Genomic DNA, 24,222 nt, shown 5'->3' on the forward strand with positions numbered 1-24,222 from the left:
TAGCCTACTGTATTTATTTTTTGAAGCAGTCATCTCGGTTTTCTGTTATCCTTCACAGACATTGCCGACTTTGTATTTGTCGTCAACTTCGATTCGAAGTTATGGGGGTCACAGAGCGACAGATAAACATCTTGATTCTATGTTTAGTGGAGATCGTCTGTGTATAAAGTGACACGGAAGGGCAAAAAAAGCATCAAACGACGCACTTAGCTGTTTTGAGGCAGTCGGAAAATAACGAGAGTTTTCAAATGCAACTTTACTAACGATGGTTTTGGGAAACAGCTTGGAGATTTAACGGTGCCCCTACAAAGGTTCTAACGATGAACTTGGCCTTAACTAGCCTTAAGACGCTTTCGGGAAACCGTGCCAAAGACTCTGTCCCCTGTTGTGCATCCCAAGTGGCACCCTGTTTCCGTTACATTGCACTACTTTTGACTAGGGCCCATAGGAAAGCACATTCTGATTCTACTGTTTGTGATCTATCCCTTTGTTCCTCACGGTTCAGTGGATTGTTTGTTCTCACCTCTATTCTTTGTCTGTATGTGTGTACTTGGTTAGTGGTGCTGTCGTCTATTCTGTTTATCTTGTCTGTGCTCTCTGTATCTGTCCTTTGGAGATTTGTCCTTGTGGTGTGCTGTATGCAGACAGTTGTCAATAGCTCCCATTTCTGTCTTAACAATCAACAAGGCACTATGTCGGTATTGTATTTAGTAATGTAATATTTCTTGCAACGTTTTTTTTAAATGTAAGCTTTTTTTGCCCCTGTATTTTTTTGTCGTTTGGCTGAAAATGACATGTTTTAGAGAAGCATATAACAGCTGAACCCATGTATTTATATGTGATTTCTGCTGTCTGTGTATTTCTCTCAATGTCATTCCAATTTGGAACTGTACTGTACTTAACAGACGAGACTAGTTCAAACTGAGAAAATATGTGTAGTTCTCTCTCTATCTCTCTCTGCTGCAGGATCAACCAATATCTTCACCCCTACACGCCTTCTTCAAGCCCTCAAAGACATGGATAAGCAACAAGATGTTTGAGCTGAACAGCTCCCTGGCTGCAGTTGTCCCTCTCCTAACCTCCAAACTCTCCCAACTGGCATACATGAATAGTCAGGACCCAAGACATAACAAGCCCTTCTACTCTATACATAAGACTGAAGAAAACAAATGGCAGCATCTATTTCTAGCATATCCAAGTCATGTATTCAGATATCATGTTTCAATAGAATTACATAAGATCCCTCAAAACCAGAGCACCAAGAACCACAATGTTTTAACTACTGTACACACACCCTTAATGATTGGATGGAAGAGTAGAGATTGTGTACGCTGGATAACTGTTGATACTATGAGCAGTACATGTAAACTGCCATCTCAGGATGCTGTAGTTGCACTTCCTTAAAAGGGAAGCCAGTCATAGAGGAGATTAGAGTAGTGTAGTTGGAAATTGAGGAATTATTTAGGCTGGTGTTTGGTGTAGAGTGCTCATCATATTTCAGATAGGAGTAGAAAGGCACCAAATGTGAGGATAGTGGGATGGGATCTATGTATAACATTCCCCCCTCAAAAATATTTGCAAGATTCCTGTGTTTCTAAGATTGTCTGTTTTTAGTGTCATTATAGTGTCATTTTAGTGTCATTATTTAGTGTCATCTTTTGTCTCATTGCTTGTAAACATTTCCGGAACACTGAGCAAAAAGACTGATTTACTTTCCGTATTTTGAAAAACAATTTTAGAATTTGGAAACTTCAACCACCATTTTAAAATAAGAAACATCTTCCGTCTCATGCAATCAGTAGTTAGTAGAATATATGCCGTGCTGTATCAGTGTTTTGACGGTGATTAACCTGACTTTGGACATGCCAATGTGAAGCCACTCTGTACTCGTGGTCATTTTAGCTGTAGTAAACAGTATAGTAGGTGAACAGTGATCAACCATTGGAAGGTTCTTCCTCTATTAGGTTAGTTGTCTGTCTCTGTTCATTAACATTATGTCACTATGTTGACTTGATTTGTTATTTCCTCTCCCTGTAGAAGTTATGGTCATTTTCGTTCAGCTTTCCAGTGTTGACACTGTCATGATGCAAAAAAAATGTGTTGTCATTGCAGCTGTTGTATAGTGATTTGTTAGCTTTCTATTAGAGTGATCTATTATTTATTAAGAGATATTAGTTCCTGTAATACCAGTATAACTTATCAGAATTCAATGCTTGGAAGTGATTTATCACAAACTGTACTCTTTCTGCAAATATCATGTACAAAAGCTCCAATAAAGGCTTCAAATAAAAGTTGGTTTTGTGCTGTTACATTACTACATGACTATTGAAATACATATAGTGCATTAGGAACGTATTCAGACCCCTTGACGTTTTCCAAATTTTGTTACGTTACAGCCTTATTCTAATTTTTTTATTTTTTATTTATGATTCTCATCTACACACAATACCCCATAATTCCAACAAACTTCTAAAGCTTATGAGTATTGTGGGGGTTACTTCAATAAATGAAAAATTGATTTGAATGGTAGGACTAAATTAATACTATGTGAGTGGGTATTAAATGTGGGTGGGGCTAATAACAAGATAACAGATGTCAAATATACTGTGTCTGTAAAATGTATATAGGTTCAGAACGTTTGTGAAATAGCACAGTTAAAAATATGTGGATGGAACTGGATGGATGGATCAGAAATAGAGGAATGCCAGGACAAAAAACAAAAACGGAACTATTGTAAAATAGATTGTGTCTGTGAAATGTATATAATATGTATAAGCTGGAAGTAGAAGCCTAAGTGTTGTTGTTGGACAGGCAGTAGGGTTTGTGTGAAGTAATAAAGGAAAATATATTTTAAAAGGATATGTATGTGTGTGTGTGTGTGTGTGTGTGTATGTTTATATATACAGTACCAGTCAAAATGTAGGCCACGCCTACTCATTTCAGGGTTTTCTATCTTTTTATTTAATTTTGTATTTAATTTTTCCCCCCCGTTTTCTCCCCAATTTTGTGGTCTGCAATTGGTACTTACAGTCTTGTCTCAACTCAACTCCCGTACGGACTCAGGAGAGGCAAAGGTCGAGAGCCGTTCGAGAGCCTTGCGTCCAAAACACAACCCACATTCTTTATTATTATAAGAATGAACACTGAACAAACGAACCAAAATAACAAAACGACACGTGACGCTATACAAATGTGTGCTGACAGGCAACGACACATAGACAAGAACCCACAAACACCAAAGGGAAATGGCTACCTAAATATGATCCTCAATCAGAGACAACGATAAACAGCTGTCTCTGATTGGGAACCATATCAGGCCAACATAGAATACAAAAAAAACCTAGACTTACAAAAACCCTAGACAATACAAAAACTAGCGTACCCACCCTAGTCACACCCTGACCTAACCAAAATATAAAGAAAACAGAGATAACTAAGTTCAGGACGTGACAATATTTGAGATTCAATATTTGGGAACTTCTTCAAGACTGTTGGAAAAGCATTCCTCATGAAGCTGGTTGAGAGAATGCCAAGAGTGTGCAAAGCTGTCTTCAAGGCAAAGGGTGGCTACTTTGAAGAATCTCAAATATAAAATATATTTGGATTTATTTAACCCTTTTTTGGTTACTACATGATTCCATGTGTGTTATTTCATAGTTTGTATGTCTTCACTGTTGTTTTACAATGTAGAAAATAGTCCAAATAAAGAAAAACCCTTGAATGAGTAGGTGTTCTAAATCTTTTGACTGGTAGCGTATATACACCGTTGTTCAAAAGTTCGGGGTCACTTAGAAATATCCTTGTTTTTGAAAGAAAATAACATCAAATTGATCAGAAAAACAGTGTAGACATTGTTAATTAAATGACTATTGTAGCTGGAAATGGCTGATTTTTTAAAATGAAATATCTAAATAGCTCAAAATAGCCAGAAACAAAGGAGTTTCTTTGGAAACTTGTCAGTCTATTCTTGTTCTGAGAAATTAAGGCTATTCCATGCAAGAAATTGCCAAGAACTTAAGATCTGGCACAACGCTGTGTACTACTCCATTCACAAAACAGCGCAAACAAATGAGCAAGAGGTACATTAGTGTCTAGTTTGAGAAACAGACGCCTCACAAGTCCTCAACTGGCAACTTCATTAAATAGTACCCGCAAAACACCAGTCTCAACGTCAACAGTGAAGAGGCGATTCCAGGATGCTGGCCTTCTAGACACTAATGTACTTGTCCTCTTGCTCATTTGTGTACCGGGGCCTCCCTCTCCTCTTTCTATTCTGGTTAGAGACAGTTTGCGCTGTTCTGTGAAGGGAGAAGTACACAGCGTTGTACGAGATCTTTAGTTTCTTAGCAATTTCTCGCATGGAATACTCTTCATTTCTTAGAACAAGACTCAACTGACGAGTTTCAGAAGAAAGTTATTTGTTTCTGGCCATTTTGAGCCTGCAAGCGAACCCACAAATGCTGACGCTCCAGATACTCAAAAAGATAGTATAAAGAAGGCCAGTTTTATTGCTTCTTTAATCAGGACGACAGTTTTCAGCTGTGCTAACATAATTGCAAAAGTTTTTTTAAATGATCAATTAGCCTTTTAAAATTATAAACTTGGATTACCTAACATAATGTGCCATTGGAACATAGTAGTGATGGTTGCTGTAGTGATAATGGGCCTCTGTATGCCTATGTAGATATTCTATCTATCTGCCGTTTCCAGCGAAAATAGTCATGTACAACATTAACAATGTCTACACTGTATTTCTGATTTAAAACATTTATTTTAATGGACAAAAAAAAATGCTTTTCTTTGAAAAACAAGGACATTTCTAAGTGACCCCAAACTTTTGAACTGTAATGTGTATATATATATCTGTTTGGTTCGACAGCAGGATACCCAGCAGTGATGCATCTTCAACTTGCAGGTATATTTGAATTTGTCACTGATTATCTCCTTACGTAATGAATGCATAGCCAAAATAGAACTCCTACCTGACATAATAGAGAAAAATGCAGTACATCAAGAGTCATATGTGCTATCCTATTTATTAGCTCTATAATACTAGTCTCTCTGTTGAGCACTGTGAAGGAAGTGGCTGCTGAGCCAACTGAACACTATGTCAGCCACCAATTTATGGTGACAGCAGCGGAGGCTGGTGGGATGAGCTATAGGAGGAAGGGCTCATTGTAATGGCTGGAATGTAATAAATGGAACGGAATCAAACGTTGTTTCCTTATGTTTAATAGTGTTCCATTTATTCCATTCCAGTCTTTACAATGAACCCGTCCTCCTATAGCTCCTTCCACCAGCCTCCTCTGGGTCACAGTGTATTCTTAATTGATAAATGATAAATGAAATGAACAATATTTTGAAATGTTATAGCTATACAACCAAACCAGGCAAAAAAATGATCTAAGACATGAGTTGGTAAATCTTTATTCAATTCACTTCAGTGTGGCATTGCTATGCACTCTATAGACTTCAGGAATATGTCTAAGGCTAGATTCAATCAGATCAAGCATTAACCGGTGATAGCCGACACCTGATGCTTTGCCGGTGTTGGAGGTGTCAAATCGGTGAGCAGCTACTTGTGATCATTTTCAACAAGCCACATCCGTCCTACTGCTATTAGAAGTGCAGAATGAGAAAGTGTAGGCTGTATAGAAATAATGACACTCAAGCTGAAAATCATTAAACGAAATGACGAGGATTTCTGTCATCCTAATCGAGGTGTAGGCTTCATCTTACATTCCAGTGTTCAAACCTTTTTAAGAAGGCTGCATGGGATTTTTCTTAATGCGGCTCCATGCAGCCAACGGCAATGTCCGCTTTAGGTGTAATGCCAAAAGCCGCTTGTGGATTTCACAGCTCTAACGCAGCTCCACCCCCGACACCGCCAAAACAACCCCTATGCAGATGTCGGATCTGATTGAATAGAGTCCTAAGGTTTTAGTGCAGTAAGCATTTGGTTATGATTGTACACCTCTAATATTGTGTCAGCGCTGTAGTAGTGAGATGCACTATGTTACTATGATATGCTGCTACAGCTATAGTGCTGCAACATTAGCCTGGTCCTAGACCTGTTTGTGCTTTTTTTTGTTGTAAAATGGGTATTACGTTTATTTGGCAGGGACAACGCACAACAAAAACATAAGTCTCAAACCACTGAGAATTGATGTGTCGCACCAGATTTTGCTTTCAGCTACTTTCCATCCGTAGCCAAATCCCTTGCTGTCATTGTCAAGCCAAACATTGCCATGACAATGAATGACAGGGAGCTGGCATGATAGCACAAACAGACTGGCACTCAGGCTACTAAAACATTGTCCAGCATGATTTCTTTTTTACAATACAGCCTACTCTTGGGTAACAGACGGCCGGCACAGAACAAAAAAAAGAACAACAAAAAAAAGGCAAATTGACTGACAATGTATTACCTATAGCAGGTGAGGGTGTTGTAATGTTACATCACTTTTATCTTTGCACCAAAACGATGCAAATACTCACGGTAAACAGTGTGTGACATCAGTTTAAATATAATTGTATTTGTCACATGCGCCGAATACAACATGTCTAGACTTTGCCATGAAATGCTTACTTACGAGCCCTTTCCCAACAATGCAAAGTTAAAAAGTAAGAAAAGTTAGCAAAAGAAAGAAAGGAAACAGTAACACAAAATATCAATAATGAGGCTATATACAAGGAGTACCGGTACCGAGTCAATGTGCAGGGACATTTAGTTGACAATATAGCAAGATGAAAAACCCAATGTAAACCTAAAGTAGACTATTTTACAAGTCTGCTGCATCATGGCTGCGTTTTACACAGGCAGCCCAATTCTGATCTTTTGCCCAGTTATTGGCAAAAGTGCTGATCTGATAGGAGGAAAAACCAATTAGTCAAAAAAAGATCCGAATTGGGCAGCCTGTGTAAACCGGGCCAAGATGCAGCAGACTTGTAAATAGTCTACTTTAGATTTACATTTCATCTGACTGTATTGTCAACTGATGTTCACATACTGTTACTGTGAGTATTTGTAAATCTTGGAATTATTTTGGTGCAAAGTGCCAAAAGGTGATGTAGCATTACATCACCCTCACCTGCTATAGGTAATGCATTGTATGTGGTCAATCAATCAATACCCAACTGGAACCTGAGCAAATACACTGAGCAACTAGTCGAATGAGAGCTACTGTAGAATGTGACAGCAAACACAGGAATAATACAGTGATATTGTTTCTAGTTGTGTGATACTTTCAAACAGTCATGTAATCCGTCTATAAATCTATTTACAGCATATACAGTGCATTCAGAAAGTATTCAGACCCCTTGACTTTTTCCACATGTTGTTACGTTACAGCCTTATTCTAAAATGGATTAAATGAAACAAAAATCCTCTTCAATCTACACACAATACCCCATAGTGACAAAGCAAAACCAGCTTTTTATGAATTTTTTGACATTGATTAAAAAACAAAACAGAAATACCTTATTTACATAAGTATTCAGATCCTTTGCTATGAGACTCGAAATTGAGCTCAGGTGCATCCGATTTCCATTGATCATCCTTGAGATGCTTCTACAACTTGATTGGAGTCCACATGGGGTAAATTCAATTGATTGGGCATGATTTGGAAAGGCACAAACCTGTCTATATAAGGTCCCACAGTTGACAGTGCAAAGACCAAGCCATGAGGTCGAAGGAATTGTCCGTAGAGCTCCGGGACAGGATTGTGTCAATGCACAGATCTGGGGAAGGGTACCAGGACTCTTCCTAGAGCTGGCCACCCGGTCAAATTGAGCAATCTGGGGAGAAGGGCCTTGGTCAGGGAGGTGACCAAGAACCCGATGGTCACTTTGATAGAGCTCCAGTGTTCCTCTGTGGAGATGGGAGAGCCTTCCAGAAGGACAACCATCTCTGCAGCACTCCACCAATCAGGCCTTTATGGTAGAGTAGCCAGAAGGGCGCTACTCTTCAGTAAAAGGCACGTGACAGCTCGGATGTTTTTCAGCGGCAGGGACAGGGAGACTAGTCAGGAATGAGGCAAAGATGAACGGAGCAAAGTACAGAGAGATCCTTGATGAAAACCGACTCCAGAGCGTGCAGGACCTCAGATTTGGGCGAAGGTTCACATTCCAACAGGACAACATTCCTAAGCACAAAGCCAATACAACGCAGGAGTGGCTTCAGGACAAGTCTCTGAATGTCCTTGAGTGGCCCAGCCAGAGCCCAGACTTGAACCCGATCGAACATCTTTGGAGAGACTTGAAAATAGCTGTGCAGCGACGCTCAGCATCCAACCTGACAGCGCTTGAGAGGAGCTGCAGAGAAGAGTGGGAGAAACTCCCCAAATATAGGTGTGCCAAGCTCGTAGCGTCATATCCAAGAAGACTCAAGGCTGTAATTGCTGCCAAAGGTGCTTCAATAAAGTATTGAGTAAAGGGTTTGAATACTTATGTAAATGTGATATTTCAGTATTTTATTTTGTATGAATTTGCAAAAATGTCTGTAAAACTGTTTATGGGGTATTGTGTGTAGATTGATGAGGGGAAAAATACATTTTAAGCCATTTTAGAATAAGGCTGTAACGTATGCAAATGTTGAAAAAGTCACGGGGTCTGAATACTTTCCGAATGCATATATGTGGGCAATATATATGTATCATATTTGGACTGTTTGCAGTCACAAAAACATGTCATTTGTATAATATTAAAAAATACCTACAAACCTTTAGTCTATGATAATCTGTTATACTCTTATTGAAAGATGTATCGTTAGTCATTTTATACATTCTTATACTCTTTCAACAGTTCATCCAGTTCAAGACATCCATCAACAGCAAGCAATGTGATCTTTCCCAAATGGCACCCCATTCCCTATATAGTGCACTACTTTTGGCCAGGACCCATTCGGGAAGTGACTGGTGCCAACCTCCCCGTTATGGTGACAGGATATCCACTAGTATCTCACTACACTAGCATACACTGCCTCTGATACACTACATGGCCAAAAGTAGGTGGACACCCCTTTAAATTTGTGGATCCGGCTATTTCAGCCACAACCGTAACTGACAGGTGTATAAAATGGAGCACACCGTCATGCAATCTCCATAGACAAACATTGGCAGTACAATGGCCCGTACTGAAGAGCTCAGTGACTTTCAACGTGGCACCATCATAGGATGCCACCTTTCCAACAAGTCAGTTTGTCAAATTTCTGCCCTGCTAGAGCTGTCCCGGTGAACTGTAAGTGTTGTAATTGTGAAGTGGAAATGTCGAGCAGCCACACACAAGCCTAAGATCAGAAGCGCCAAGCGTCAGCTGGAGTGGTGTAAAGCTCCCCGCCATTGGACTCTGGAGCAGTGGAAACACGTTGTCTTGAGTGATGAATCACGCTTTACCATCTGGCAGTCCGGCAGACAAATCTGAGTTTGGCGGATGCCAGGAGAACGCTACCTGGCCGAATGCATAGTGCCAACTGTAAAGAATGAATAATGGTCTGGGGCTGCTTTTCATGGTTTGAGCTAGGCCCCTTAGTTCCAGTGAAGGGAAATCTTAACGTCATAGCATACAATGACATTCTTGACAATTCTGTGCTTCCAAATTTGTGACAACAGTTTGGGGAAGGCCTTTTCCTGTTTCAGCATGACAATGCCCTGTGCACAGACGTCGATAGTGAAATGGTTCGCCGAGATTGGTGTGGAAGAACTTGACTTTTGGCGATGTGTACAGTATATTCTCTCCCATACACACAATGTGCATTATGGCTGCTGCTGCATCCCCTCCACCCCATCTCTGCTAATAGTGAGTCAGTTACCTATAATTGACAAGTTATGTATCTGTATAACGATGCATTAGCAGCTCATGTACTAATTTTCCTCTCCCAGGAAACATTACTGTCTCTGATTCAGCTCTACAGCTCAGATGAAGTACCTTTGCTAATTCTCAGTATTGTCTCTGCTTTTATCTACTGTATGTCATACACTTCCATATATATATATATATATATATATATATATATATATATAGATAGAAGTGTATGACAAAGGATTCTTAATGTAATCACAAGATTCACCCCACAGCCAATTAACCAATACTGTATACCATGAACACAAAGTACAGAAAACGAACTGCCCTTATAAATAAAAAATTAAGTCAATTAATAAAATCCATAAAGAAATGTTATCTTCTTACATACAGACGACCTAGTGTTATAAATAGCTCAAATCCTCTACCCATTTCAATGTTATATACAACATACAGGGTGTTCATAAAACATTACAGAAATTATACAAAGAAAGTATTTTAGAGATAGCACAAAGGTATAGTTCGACTAAGATTAGATACCATTTCTGTCCATTTTCAAAGCACCATCTTGGTATAACCACTTCCAGGGGAGAGCTGCTACAAATGGCAGACCTATTGGAGAGGAGAGAGCAGGGAGACTGAAAAGCAGCTAAATGGAATGACATAACTAATGACATCACAGCATTGATATTGTTGTTATAAGCTGTGATTTTCAAGATTTCAGTTCAATACCATTCGGTTCCTTTGGTGGGTTCTTCTTAGGTTCTATTAGGTTATATTGGTGAGTTCTTCTTAGGTTCTATTAGATTATATTGGGGAGTTCTTAATGCAGAATGTCATGCATTTTGGCAATACAACTCTACATGGAAAGCCTGGTTGCGATCTACAGACAAAAAAAGTGGGAAGGGAGAACGGTCTTAGACGAGACTAAGATAGATTGTTTATATTAACACTCAGACCTCTCCCTCCCGTTCTCGCCTTCTCCTTCTCTTTCTGTTTCACCTTAAAGTGCAAAGTCCTGCTAAAGCCCCTGCAGGAAAATAGGAACAAGCATTTCTTATTTGACAAGTTCAGGTAGTCCCTGCCTATTTTAGTCCATTTTCTTCTGTATGGTGGCTAATGAATACGACCCTGCAAAAGGCCCTGCAGGAGGGCTGCGTTGAACTCTGTGACCAGGAAGTCAATGTGGTCCCTCTCTTTGGACTTGTAGGCCTCAGCGATGATGCAAGCAGCGTCCTGGTGCTCACGGCCCCTCAGGGAGACACCGTTCACTTCCAGAATCACCTGACCCACCTTCAGCTGCCCACAACCGTGTGCCGAGCCCCCCTTCTATAAGAGAGAGAGAGATGTGGGGGAGAGTGAGAAAGTGAGTGAGATACAGAGATACAGAGGGGGGAGTGAGAGAGAGAGTGAGAGAGATACCACAGTGTGCCATCACAGCAGCAAGATTTGTGACCTGTTGCCACAAGAAAAGGGCAATCAGTGAAGAACAAACACCATTGTAAAGACAACCCATATTTATGTTAATTTATTTTCCCTTTTGTACTTAAACTATTTGCACATAATATGACATTTGAAATGTCTTTATTCTTTTGGAACATTTGTGAGTGTCATGTTTAATGTTCATTTTTTATAATTTATTTCACTTGCTTTGGCAATGTAAACATATGTTTCCCATGCCAATAAAGCACTTCAATTGATAATTAATTGAATTCAGAGAGACAGAGCGAGATACAGGGAGAGATACAGGGAGAGAGAGATAATGAAGCATCAACTAAATAATCACTTTTGTAGACAGGATGTGTCCTTGTGACAGAAATAAAGAGCTAAAGAGAGCAAGAAGATATGAAGCGAAGAGAGAAGAGGAGAACATGGTTGGTGGTTTCAAGGAAAGGTGAGAGACAAAATACAAAGGTAGAGGATCTTCTGATTAATTGTCAGAAGAGATTGAGGGGAGGAATGATTTGGCACTTTGTGCGGGGGGGGCCTTCTATCGGTCAGGCCAAATAAGGACAAAGACATCAGGGTAAAGACATCAGGCTAATCAAATCAAATCCCATTTTATTTGTCACATGCATGTAAACATCAGGTGTAGACTAACAGTGAAATTCATACTTACGGGTCCTTTTCCAACAATGCAGAGTTAAAGACAAAACATTTCATAAAAAAATGTATATAATGACCCAAGTTAGAAATACACAGTGAAAAACAAACAGTGAATCACTGTGAATTACTCCTATCCTCAAGCAGGCATTGACCATCAGAAGGAGCAACATCACAACATCTGATAAGCCATGGATGACTCCTCAAATAAAGGAGCTCATTGCCGATAGGCCGAGAGCTTTCCAATCAAAGGACAACAGTGAGTACCAGAGACTGGGGTCCAAAGTGGCATACCTGGGGCAGCAGGTAGCCTAGTGGCTAAGAGCATTGGGCCAGTAACCGAAAGGTTTGCCGGTCTGCCCTTGAGCAAGGCAGTTAACCCCCACAACAACTTCCACCCGGGCGCCGATGACGTGGATGTCGATTAAGGCAGACCCCCCCGAGCGATGGGTAACGATGCTTCGTGGGTGACTGTTGTTGATGTGTGCAGAGGGTCCCTGGTTCGTGCGAGGGGACGGTCTAAAGTTATACTGTTACACATGCAACCTTATGCGACTCATAATAAGACTAAGCAATTAGCCTATAATGCTTTTTATCTGACTCCATGAAGATAATTAAAATATACAAGCAAGCATTACATGCTGACTACACCGCTTGCAAAATAAATGTACACATACATGTTATTCAATCATTGCACCCACATTGCTTGCACGAGTCAACGAGTGTCTACGTAGCCAGGTGCTAAAATAGAACTTGGTTCTATTTGTGATGCTTGACATACTGCAAGTCCCGCCTCTCCCATCTCCTCATTGGTTTTTAGGAGCATATATCCATGTGAGTGATTGAAAGATGAACTGAGGTCCACACTCCAGTTCAGTTGGTAGTGGTAATGCTTGATATTTGATATTTCAACCTGCGTGTCCTGATCGTGTCTTGTGTGAGTGGACAAAATCAACATGCGCACGATGGGGCACACGGACACACGCATTGACGAGCAAGACTTGGTCTGAGAATTGTCTATATCAAAATGCAGATATTTAAGTGATAACGCCCGAGAAGTCGGTGTTTGGAGGACACTGTATATTGGCACAGGTGTTGTTAGGCCCGAGTTGAAGTTGAAGGCCGGCAAACTGTGCAAATATATCCTCCAAACACCGGCTTCGAGGGCATTATCACTTTTATACAACGGGTTACCAACATATTCAATGGTTAGTTAAAAAACATTTTTTTTATCAGATTTTCAAGTTTTTCTTTAAGAAGATTAATCTATTGAAATGATCTGCAGTGAGCACAGATCGGCTTGTTGTGACAATGTCAGGCCCTGTGGAGAATACCCTCTCTCTATGGACAGAGGTCCCAGGCACAGCCAGGTAGCACCTTGCTAACATGGCAACATGAGGTATATTAACTCTTTGGTCTTCCACCATGTAAGTGGATCAGCATCCAGGGAAATACAGTCCACTTCCCTGTATGAGGTCACCTCCTCCTCTATGACCTTGACCTTTGACTTGGTTCCCTGCTCCTGGGTCGTGAACAACTCTCCAAAAAGCTCAGCCATGGCAGACATCTTGTCTGGAGGAGAACCCCTGTCTCTGTAGAGGGGTTGGCTCCTGTGGTATCTGTGGCTTGACCCTGCAGAATTACAATTAAGATGAAAATGACTGTCTCTGAAGTGGCTTTAAAAATATGATTTGTTGTTAGAAATATATATCAGACACTATTATGACAATTACAATTATAACTTTATAATGAATTGTTAAATCACTAATTAATCAAATAAATGTCACATTAACAAAATAAATACAATACCTGTTGTATATTGGTTACAAACTTTTAGACAGGCAGCAGCATCCAGGTGCAGCAGGGACTTGAACCGGGGGTCCAAAGCAGTGCTCTTGTGTAAGAAGTCTTGGACACCAGGGTCAGCATATCTAGGCTCCAGGTTAACTCTGATAGCAGTCTTGACACCCCTTACTGCGGGTTCATCTTCATCAGATGCCACCATTGATTTCAGGGTCATTGTTTTCATAGGCGGGACCATGGAAACTGAGAATGCTCTCAGTGCATATCAGTGTTGTGACTGTTTTGAGAGGTTTGCACACTTTGATAAACTTCCTCTGCTAGTCTCACGTCATTTTCAGACAAAGTCACAATATCTTTGACATTCTTTCTCACAGCTTGATCAGTCAGTGTAGAATACACCGCACCTTTCTGATCAAAGTATCTCTCAACCATGTCATGGCTTGAATTCCATCTAGTAAGGGACATCTTGGATTAGTTTGTGGTTTGGGAACTCCAGCATGTGCAGCAGTTGTGCTTTTATGAAAGAAGGATACAACCTCCCTGATCTTTGCTAGGAGGCGAGAGATTGGATTCACTGACATTGCTTTTTGAGATGCTAGATTAATAACGTGAGCAAAGCATCCTATCTGTGGCTCCAATCCAGCTAGTGCAACTGTATTTACAATATTTCTAGCGTTGTCAGTGGTCACAGGAATCGTTACATTATCCCTCTCCAACTTCCACATTGCAACTACTTCCCTTAGCTCTTCCCCCAAGTTTACACTGGTGTGACTCCTCTCAAGGGGACGTGTTTAAAGGACATGGCTTTTAATCTCCCACTCTGAAGGGGAGATGTTTAAAGGACATGGCTTTTTTATCTCCCACTCTGCCGTAATGCAATGAGCCATTACAGTAAGGTAGCTCTAGACGTCCAAACTGTCTGTTGTTAGAGCAACAGACCGCGTTTCTGACTACTCGCTCTCAAGTTGTTATTTTGAATAAAGGCAGGTATTAATGTCTGGGCAAAATGTTTCTGAACCCCGCATTCTCTACCACAGAGAAAGGTCTCATATCTGCCACTATGAATTTTGCTATCGCTGCGTTGATTTCTTTAGCCCTACTGGAGTCAACCGCATATTGTTGCCTGAAGGCTGTGGGGAGAAGTGGTTTCATTTTTTCACCTAGTCCCACTGATTGGCACTTTAGGGTGATGTCGGCGCAAATGAATAGTCATGTTACGCGTATTGCTACTCGAATTGGCTATCGACAATGAACAGCGCCTAAATTACATGTTGTAGAAGTTTAATCCACCACTCGTTGGCAATCCCCATCATAGGGAAACCAAAATGTTCCCAGACGGCAGACCTGAATGGTACTGGGGCGTCTTCTAGTTCTGGCTCGCCATGTTGCTCCTTTGCATTGAGCTAACTGCTAATTCCTTCATAAGCTAATTGCTGCTACGATGTTTTCAGCTCTGTTCTCGCTGAAGTGAAATAACTACGTCAATGAGCGGCGCTGCGGACAACTATAAACAACTTTAACAACTTTAAATTTTTATATATATATATATATATATATATTATTATTTTCTTCTTCCTAGCTATAATATATGATTAATGTATTGTTCAGTTCGCAGTGCGTACGGTTCAATACGAATACACTTACCACTTCACCCCTAATATACTGTATATACACTACCGTTCAAAAGTTTGGGGTCACTTAGAAATGTCCTTGTTTTTGAAACCTAATTTTTTGTCAAATAGCATCAAATTGATCAGAAATACAGCATAGACATTGTTAATGTTGTAAATGCCTATTGTAGCTGGAAATGGCTTATTTTTAATGAAATAGGCGTACAGAGGCCCATTATCAGCAACCATCACCCTGTGTTCCAATGGCACGTTGTGTTAGCTAATCCAAATTTATTATTTTAAAAGGCTAATTGATCATTAGAAAATCCTTTTGCAAGCACAGCTGAAAACGGGTTGTCCTGATTAAAGAAGCAACAAAGCGGGCCTTCTTTAGACTAGCTGTGTATCTTGAGCATCAGCAATTGTGGGTTTGAGTACAGGCTCAAAATGGCCAGAAACAAAGACCCATTCTGATCCTGATCACTACTGCCTCTGATCTGGCGGACTCACTAAACACAAATGCTTTGAGTGTTGGAGTGTTCCCCTGGCTATCGATTAATAAATAAAAACAAGAAGCATGCTTGCCTTACTGCTCTCACTGTTCCTTCACTGTTTCTTACAATTTAGTCATTCAGCAGACGCTCTTATCCAGAACGATTTACATTCAGTTCATTTTTTGGTAGAAACCCCCCACCCCCCACATATCACAGTAAATGTAAGTAGACCCTTCTTCAAAATAATGATCCTCTATCAGCAGAATCAGCGCCAGGAAGAAAAATATAAGTGTGGGATGTAATAACACTAATCAAAACACCCTAACAACAATTATATTGGACAGCAGCAGTCGCCACTTAAGTTAGAGCACCCTGCAATCTACCCTCATTACGACAGAGGGGGAAGGCATTCCAACTAACCAACAATGTTTACTCTTTGGAAAGCAGTGGCACTCTAGCGTTACGCAATAGCTGCTGCAGAGCCTTGAAATTGGCTGTGACAACCTATTGTTTATAATCTTCTTATCGCACCATATCCCCAGAGGTGGCAAGGCTCCATATTATTAAGTCAGTAAAACAATAAAATCCCATTATTGTTGACTGTCATATCCTGAAGTAACCTCTTCAACCATGTCACTTATAATTCTCTGTGTGACCATTCAGAGCCAACCTAATGGCTGCGTGTCAAATAGAACCCTATTCCCTATGTAGAGCACTACTTTTGACTAAGGCCCATACACTCTTAGAAAAAAGGGTTCCAAAAGGGTTCTGTGGCTGTCCCCATAGGAGAACCCGCTTTCGTTCCAAGTAGATCCCTTTTTGGTTCCATGTGGAAGACTTTTGGGTTCCACATAGAACCCTCTGTGGAAAGGGACCAAAATGGGTTCTTCAAAGGGTTCTCCTCTGGGGACAGCCGAAGAATCGTTTAAGGCTCTAGATAGCAACTTTATTTTTCTAAAAGTGTAGGAACTATAAGCACTATATAGGGAATAGGTTGCCATTTGGAAAACAACTATGGACTGTTACTGAATCATAGACAGTACCATTAAATGGTGGGGGGAAATAGTTGGAATAACGAGGCGGTGTGATATCCCTGCTATGTTGATAATTGGGGGGGGGGGGCAGTGAGTATTGTGTTAGATGAACCTATAAATGAGTGGGAGTCTGTCCAACAGGACTCTATTGGACTACTGATATTTATGGGGGCTGTTCATGAGGAGTCATTGATATGGAAATCTATGCACCTTGTCACATATACATCTGTTTCTGTCACGCCTGCTCCCGCTCTCCCTCTTTGGCGCTCGGGGGCGCCAGGCTGCCTTTCATTATGCACACCTGTCACCATCATTACGCGCATCAGCGCTCATTGGACTCACCTGGACTCCTTCACGTTTTGATTGCCTTCCCTATATCTGTCTGTTTCCTTGGTTCCATCCCTGTTATATTATTGTTGTTTCTGTTTCCCCTGTCCAGATGCTGTCTGTATTCTGTTCCTGTCCGTAGTTATTAAATGTTTACTTCCTGTACCTACTTCTCATCTCCAGCGTCGATCCTTACATCAAGGCTGTTCTTGACAATAATATTTACATACACATGTAGGCCCACTCACAATGACTATGTCGGTCTACTCACACCTGAAAACAAAAAATGAAAACACGTGTTCCTTATTGGACAAGTTCAGGTAGACCCTCCATGTTTGGGTTTGCTTCCATTTTGTTCCTAATGAATATGGGCCCTGGTGACCTGAATTGATCATCCAATCCAAGATTTCGGAGACTAAAACAGGTGGTAGAAAACTTTCTTCGACAAAGTTACAAATCCCCAGGAGAGCATCCTTTACCTGATTTGAGATTCTTATCAATGCAAATATAGGCAGCTATTACGCACATAAACAGATGCTCGGGGGAAAGTCACATTTAGGATGAAAGTGAAAATGGTAATTCTGTCGTTTTTTATGCTTGCTGCTATGCAATAAAATATATATAAGTATGGCACACCTTCAGGCGCAACATCGGGGGTCTACATTCACATAGGACGAAGTAGTTCTTACTATGTGCAGACATCACAGTACAAAAGCCCTGTGTAGTCCTCATCATGCTACATTCATGTTCAGAGTTACCCTTAAATGTTGGAGTCTGATAAGGTGATGGTCAAAAGTAGTGCACTATTTTGGGAATAGAGAGCCATTTGGGACGCAGGAGTCTCTCTTTCTCACCTGTATGGTGACGATGCGTGGCAGCGGCTGGCGTGTGTTTGCCCCTCCCTCTATAGCGATACCCAGAGTATTGGCATTCTTTACCACATGTACCAGGGTAGGGGTGGGCACTGGAGAGCCAGGCTGCTGCAGGGAACACAAGAAGAATGAGGACATAGAATGAGGACATTGAACAAGGTCAAAAAGACAGAAGCAAGACAAACACTATGATTAAAGGATGGACAGTGTTCTGTAATAAAACGTGTGGCAAACCATGAATTTGTGAAAAGGTAAAACAGAGTGTTGTGAAACTGAGATTTTTGAATGTTATGTGTGCGTCCCAAATGGCACCCTGTTCCCTAGCTAGGGCTCTGGTAAAAAGTAGTGCACTATGAGCCCTGGTCAAACGCAGTGCACTATATATGGAAAAGGGTTTCATTTGAGACACCAACATGTTATTTCTGTTGTGATATGGGCCCTTGGTGGCCCTCACCTGTTTGGATGCCAGTGCTGCAGGTCCCTGGGCCACTTGGGACTGCTGTGTGGCCTGGTTCTTACTGGGCCGAGGACTGCTGTCTTTACTCAGCCCTCCTGCCTCAGCAATGTCCACCCCACTGTCCTCACTCAGAGTCTGACCACTGTCTGACAGTTGGGACAATGTGGCGCCTGGATACACAGAAGTAATAGATTCGATTATATATACACCTTTCCTAATATTGAGTTGAACCCCCTTTTGACCTCAGAACAGTCTCAATTCGTTGGGGCATGGTCTCTACAAGGCGTTGAAAGCATTCCACAGGGATGCTGGCCCATGTTGACTCCAATGCTTCCCACAGTTGTGTCAAGTTGGCTGGATGTCCTATGGGTGGTGGACCATTCTTGATACAGACGGGAAACTGTTGAGCATGAAAAGCCGAGCAGCGTTACAGTTCTTGTCACACTCAAACCGGTGTGCCTGGCACCTACTACCATACCCCGCTCAAAGGCATTTCAATCTATTGTCTTGCACTTCCACCCTCCGCATGGCACACATACACAATCCATGCCTAAATTGTCAAGGCTTAAAAATCCTTCTTTAACCTTCCTCCTCCCCTTCATCAACACTGATTGAAGTGGATTTAGTGACATCAATAAGGGATCATATCTTGCACCTGCATTCACCCGGTCAGTCTATGTCATTGAAAGAGCAGGTTTGCCTAATGTTTTCTACACACAGGGTTCAAGCATGTAAAGTGATACACACACAGAAACACAGGCAGGTACGCACAAAAGCACATAGACACACAGACACACATTGACCTTTACCTCTCTGCTGGGGCTGGGGCCTGACCTCAGCAGTCAGTCTGTGTACGCCTGCCATGACACACTGACCTCCCTGGCTGAGGGAGGGAGAACAGGGAGAGCAGGGTCTGTCTGGGCTACATGGGGGCGGCTTCAGGACAGTGAGAGAGGGACAGGGCGAGGGACAGGGGGACAGACATGGGGAGAGACCAGGGGTGGGACACGGTGAGAGACAAGGGGAGGCAGTCTTATTGGAGGTAGCAGGCTTCTCATGGGAAGAGGATCTGAAGATGGGGTGCTTGATGGTCGTCTCCTGTGTTGGAAGAGCAGAGGGGAACCACAAGGGGTTGTGATCAAGGGAGCCGGGGCAGGTATGGTGGCCAGAGCTAGGGCAGCCTTGGTGGGGGTGGTGGTCAGATGTGGGGGTGGAGATGTGGAGGGAGTTTTGGCAGGTGTGGTGAAGAGAGTTTATGGATGTCTGATGACCAGATCTTAGATTGGCACTGTGGTTGGTGCCAGGGTTGGGGCTGTTTTGGTAGCCAGGGTTGGGACAGGTGTGATGGAGGCCAGAACTAGGGGAGGTGGAGGTTTGGTGGTTGGAGGAGCTGAAGGCTTTGAGGGATTTGTGGTGACATTCCTGGTGTAGCCTGGTGGGGGCAGTAAAGATCAGGCCAGACTGGGAGTGACTGGATGAGGGACGCTTGGAAGGGTCCCTCTCCTTGGGGTTTCTCGTCTGGGTATGGCCGGAGGGAAGTGATGGCTTGAAGGACGGAGGAGATTCAGCTGTAGACCGCACTTCTTTCTAGAAACACAAAAGGACATCGCTTGTACCGAAAAGTGGTCCAAACTTTTTACAACCTCAGTCTGTCTGCTGAAGTTCACCAACAATGTTTTTAATGGAGAGACTCACCTTCAAACGCAACTTCACACCTCACCTTTAAATGCATTGTACACAAAGATTAGCATTTAAGTCTAATCTGCCACTCATGCACATAATAAAACCTGACTATTATTTCCATCAGACTAGAACAACCTCAAACTCACAGACTCACCAATGTAATGTCAGGTAGGACATTAGTGCGTACCCCTGGATCTTGCTCTACACTGTCACCATGTGAGCACTCATGCTGAAAGTGACAGACACAAGGTTTTGCGTGTTATAATATGACTTCACCTGTTTACTTTAACTTATCATTCAAAATAAACAGGCCCAACCATAGACTCACTGACCTGCATCCCAGAACAATGTTGTGTGACAATAATGTGCTGAAACATTAACCCAGAACCCGTGACTAAAGACTTCAATTATCAATTAACACAGGAAGTTAATTTAGTGCATACAATATAAATGAACTGCAATTACTTGTTTACTAAGGGTGTAATTTTACAGCTATAGTAATGAGGATGTCAACGAGGCCAATTATACAAGCACAGAATGGACCATGGCAATCAGCAAAACCAGCCAACCAACAGAAAACAACACTTTGTCACCTTGGACAATGGGGAAACTGACACACACACACACACACAGTGGCACACACACAGTGGCACACACACAGTGGCACACACACACACACACACACATAGTCGCGTACACACACAGTCGCGTGCGCACACACACACTAAGATAAACTACTGCTGAGCACACAGAGATATACAGTTGAAGTTGGAAGTTTACATACACTTTGGTTGGAGTCATTAAAACTTGTTTTTCAACCACTCCACAAATTTCTTGTTAACAAACTATTGTTTTGGCAAGTCGGTTAGGACATCTACTTTGTGCATGACACAAGTCATTTTTCCAACAATTGTTTACCGACAGATTATTTCACTTATAAATCACTGTATTACAATTCCAGTGGGTCAGAAGTTTACATACTGTGCCTTTAAACAGCTTGTGAAATTCCAGAAAATTATGTCATGGCTTTAGAAGCTTCTGATAGGCTAATTGACATCATTTGAGTCAATTGGAGGTGTACCTGTGGATGTATTTTAAGGCCCACCTTCAAACTCAGAGCCTCTTTGCTTGACATCATGGGAAAATCAAAATAAATCAGCCAAGACCTCCACAAGTCTGGTTCATCCTTGGGAGCAATTTCCAAATGCCTGAAGGTACCACATTCATCTGTACAAACAATAGTATGCAAGTATAAACACCATGGGTCCAAGCAGCCGTCACACCGCTCAGGAAGGAGACGCGTTCTGTCTCCTAGAGATGAACGTACTTTGTTGCGAAAAGTGCAAATCAATCCCAGAACAACAGGACCTTGTGAAGATGCTGGAGGAAACAGGTACAAAAGTATCTATATCCATAGTAAAACGAGTCCTATATCGACATAACCTGAAAGGCCGCTCAGCAAGGAAGAAGCCACTGCTCCAAAACCGGCATAAAAAGCCAGACTACAGTTTGCAACTGCACATGGGGACAAAGATCGTACTTTTTGGAGAAATGTCCTCTGGTCTGATGAAACAAAAATATAACTGTTTGGCCATAATGACTATCGTTATGTTTAGAGGAAAAAGGGGGAGACTTGCATCATGTTGTGGGGGTGCTTTGCTACGGGAGGGACTGGTGCACTTCACAAAATACATGGCATCTTGAGGAAGGGAAAGGATGTGGATATATTGGAGCAACATCTCAAGACATCAGTCAGGAAGTTAAAGCTTGGTCCTAAATGGGTCTTCCAAATGGACAAAGACCCCAAGCATTCTTACAAAGTTGTGGCAAAATGGCTTAAGGACAACAAAGTCAAGGTATTGGAGTGGCCATCACAAAGCCCTGACCTCAATCCTATAGAAAATGTGTGGGCAGAACTGAAAAAGAATGTGAAAGAAAGCCTGACTCAGTTACACCAGCTCTGTGAGGAGGAATGGGCCAGAATTCACCCAACTTATTGTGGGAAGCTTGTGGAAGGCTACCCAAAACGTTTGACCCAAATTAAACATTTTAAAGGCAATGCTACCAAATACGAATTGAGTGTATGTAATCTTCTGACCCACTGGGATTGTGATAAAATAAAAAAAATCAGAAATCATTCTCTCTACTATTATTCTGACATTTCACATTCTTAAAATAAAGTGGTGATCCTAACTGACCTAAGACAGGACATTTTTACTAGGATTAAATGTCAGGAATTGTGAAAAACTGAGTTTAAATGTATTTGGCTAAGGCGTATGTAAACCTCCGACTTCAACTGTATTTGGGTTCAGCTCTCAGTCACCTTAAAGATAAATCTCTCCTCACAATGGTTTCAAATCCCCCCGGTCCACGGCTGAATAATCTCTGCTTTGTTGGAGCAAATGGCACCCTATTCTGTATAGTGCATTACTTTTGACCAGAGCCAGAGTCTGGCCAAAAGAGGAGCACTAAATAGGGAATAGGGTGCCATTGTGGATTCAAACACTGTTTTAACCGTTTCTATTACAGGGTGGCTGGGTCTCATTTGGATGGTTATAGAGTGTTTTGTAGAGTGACTGTGCCCTGGCAGAATGAGGTCCCATTGTACTGATCAGGGCCATACTGATTCAGTGAAACATCGATGCTACACTGGCACTGCAGCTCAGTAATCTCATCTGAAATCACTGCTCTCTCTCATTTGACACTGGTGCCAGATCCAATTGATGACAGAACATATTTTAAAAAGATGCCTGGAGAAAATCAAACACACACGCACCATAGACCTGAATAGGCATGCACGCACACGTGCACACACAGGGCTAATGGGGCTCTGGTCAAAGGTACTCCACTGTATAAGGAGTAGGGTGTCATTTAGGGTGAAATCTTTCCACTACCTTGGCAGAGCAGAGAGTGGTGGGGTTGGAGTGGCTGTGGCTGGCTGAGCGCTCTGTGTGTACACAGTGGCTGTGTGGATGCAACGTTCCTGTTTCTCCATGCCAGGCCTTCAGAGCCTCCCTCTCACGGTGCAGCACCAGACCATCATACACCTCCAGGTCCTGGGGAGCCACCAGTGTACGCACCTCAGACAGCAAGGATAACTGTAGAGGAGAAACGGTCAACAAGTTACATAGAGGCCCAATAGAGTTACATAAATGCCCTATCACAGTTACATAGGGCATTTATGTAACTCTATTGGGCCTCTATGTAACTGTGATAGAGGCCCAATAGAGTTACATAAATGCCCTATCACAGTTACATAGAGGCCCAATAGAGTTACATAAATGCCCTATCACAGTTACATAGAGGCCCAATAGAGTTACATAAATGCCCTATCACAGTTACATAGAGGCCCAATAGAGTTACATAAATGCCCTATCACAGTTACATGGAAGCCCTATGATGTTACGGAGGCCCTGTCGGTTACATAGAGGCCCTATAGGTTATATAGAGGCCCTATAGGCTATATAGAGTCCTTATTTGACTTAGAGCAGGTGCTGGAAGTCAGAAAGGGTCCAATAAAAGGTGAAAAGGGGACTCCACACACTACATTATGCTCTCAATGGGAATTTATTGGGACAGCGTTTAACTTTCGAGCACGAGGTTTTCATTGTCTCCTTTGACAAATGGAACTGGAGAGAGGACAGGAGGAAGAATGGTGGACAGTTCGGGTGACCTATAGGGTGCCATTTGGGATGCTAGCCCAGATGTGCTGTCTCAGCAGGCGTTACAGTACCTTGGCGTGGGTGTTGAAGAGTTCAAACAGGGCCATAGCCAGGGGTTCCAGACCGATGTGTCCGTCCTGGTACTCCTGCAGGTAGTAAACCATGGTCTGCCTCTCTGGGTCTGTCAGCAGCAGAAAGGCCTGCTCCTCCAGAGACACCTGGGAACCTGGGGGCCACACACCTCGACACACTGACTGTATCGAGGGAGGGAGAGGAGAGAGAGCGAGAGAGAGAGAGAGAACAAGAGGGAGGGAGAGAGAGAGAGAAAGAGAGAGCGAGAGAAAGAAAGACAGACAGGCAGAGAGTGGGAGGAGAAAGA

General features: G+C 42.1%; 2 protein-coding genes across 3 annotated transcripts in view; one reads left to right on the forward strand and one right to left on the reverse strand.

Annotated features, from left to right (window-relative positions):
• Positions 1-1,243, forward strand: part of stxbp1b (syntaxin binding protein 1b) — a 42,578-nt gene extending 41,335 nt beyond the window's left edge. For both annotated transcript variants that reach the window (XM_021606545.1, XM_021606548.1), the window contains one exon: positions 967-1,243. Coding sequence is in view for 1 of the 2 variants with exons in the window: in XM_021606548.1 (XP_021462223.1) it covers positions 967-1,040 (74 nt within the window). In the remaining variant the exon portion in view is untranslated. The remainder of the gene's footprint in view (positions 1-966) is intronic.
• Positions 1,244-9,545: 8,302 nt separating this feature from the next.
• The window catches only part of LOC110525992 (whirlin), a 97,085-nt gene continuing 82,408 nt past the window's right edge, over positions 9,546-24,222 (reverse strand). The window contains exons 6-13 of the mRNA XM_036981747.1: positions 23,915-24,097; positions 23,076-23,279; positions 20,328-20,410; positions 20,139-20,154; positions 19,308-20,085; positions 18,496-18,668; positions 18,024-18,149; positions 9,546-11,127 (exon numbers count right to left, since the gene is read on the reverse strand). Of these exons, the coding sequence (XP_036837642.1) occupies positions 10,915-11,127; positions 18,024-18,149; positions 18,496-18,668; positions 19,308-20,085; positions 20,139-20,154; positions 20,328-20,410; positions 23,076-23,279; positions 23,915-24,097 (1,776 nt within the window). The 3' untranslated portion in view covers positions 9,546-10,914. The remainder of the gene's footprint in view (positions 11,128-18,023; positions 18,150-18,495; positions 18,669-19,307; positions 20,086-20,138; positions 20,155-20,327; positions 20,411-23,075; positions 23,280-23,914; positions 24,098-24,222) is intronic.

This window comes from Oncorhynchus mykiss, chromosome 6, assembly GCF_013265735.2.
Source record: "Oncorhynchus mykiss isolate Arlee chromosome 6, USDA_OmykA_1.1, whole genome shotgun sequence".
NCBI classification, from domain to species: domain Eukaryota; kingdom Metazoa; phylum Chordata; class Actinopteri; order Salmoniformes; family Salmonidae; genus Oncorhynchus; species Oncorhynchus mykiss.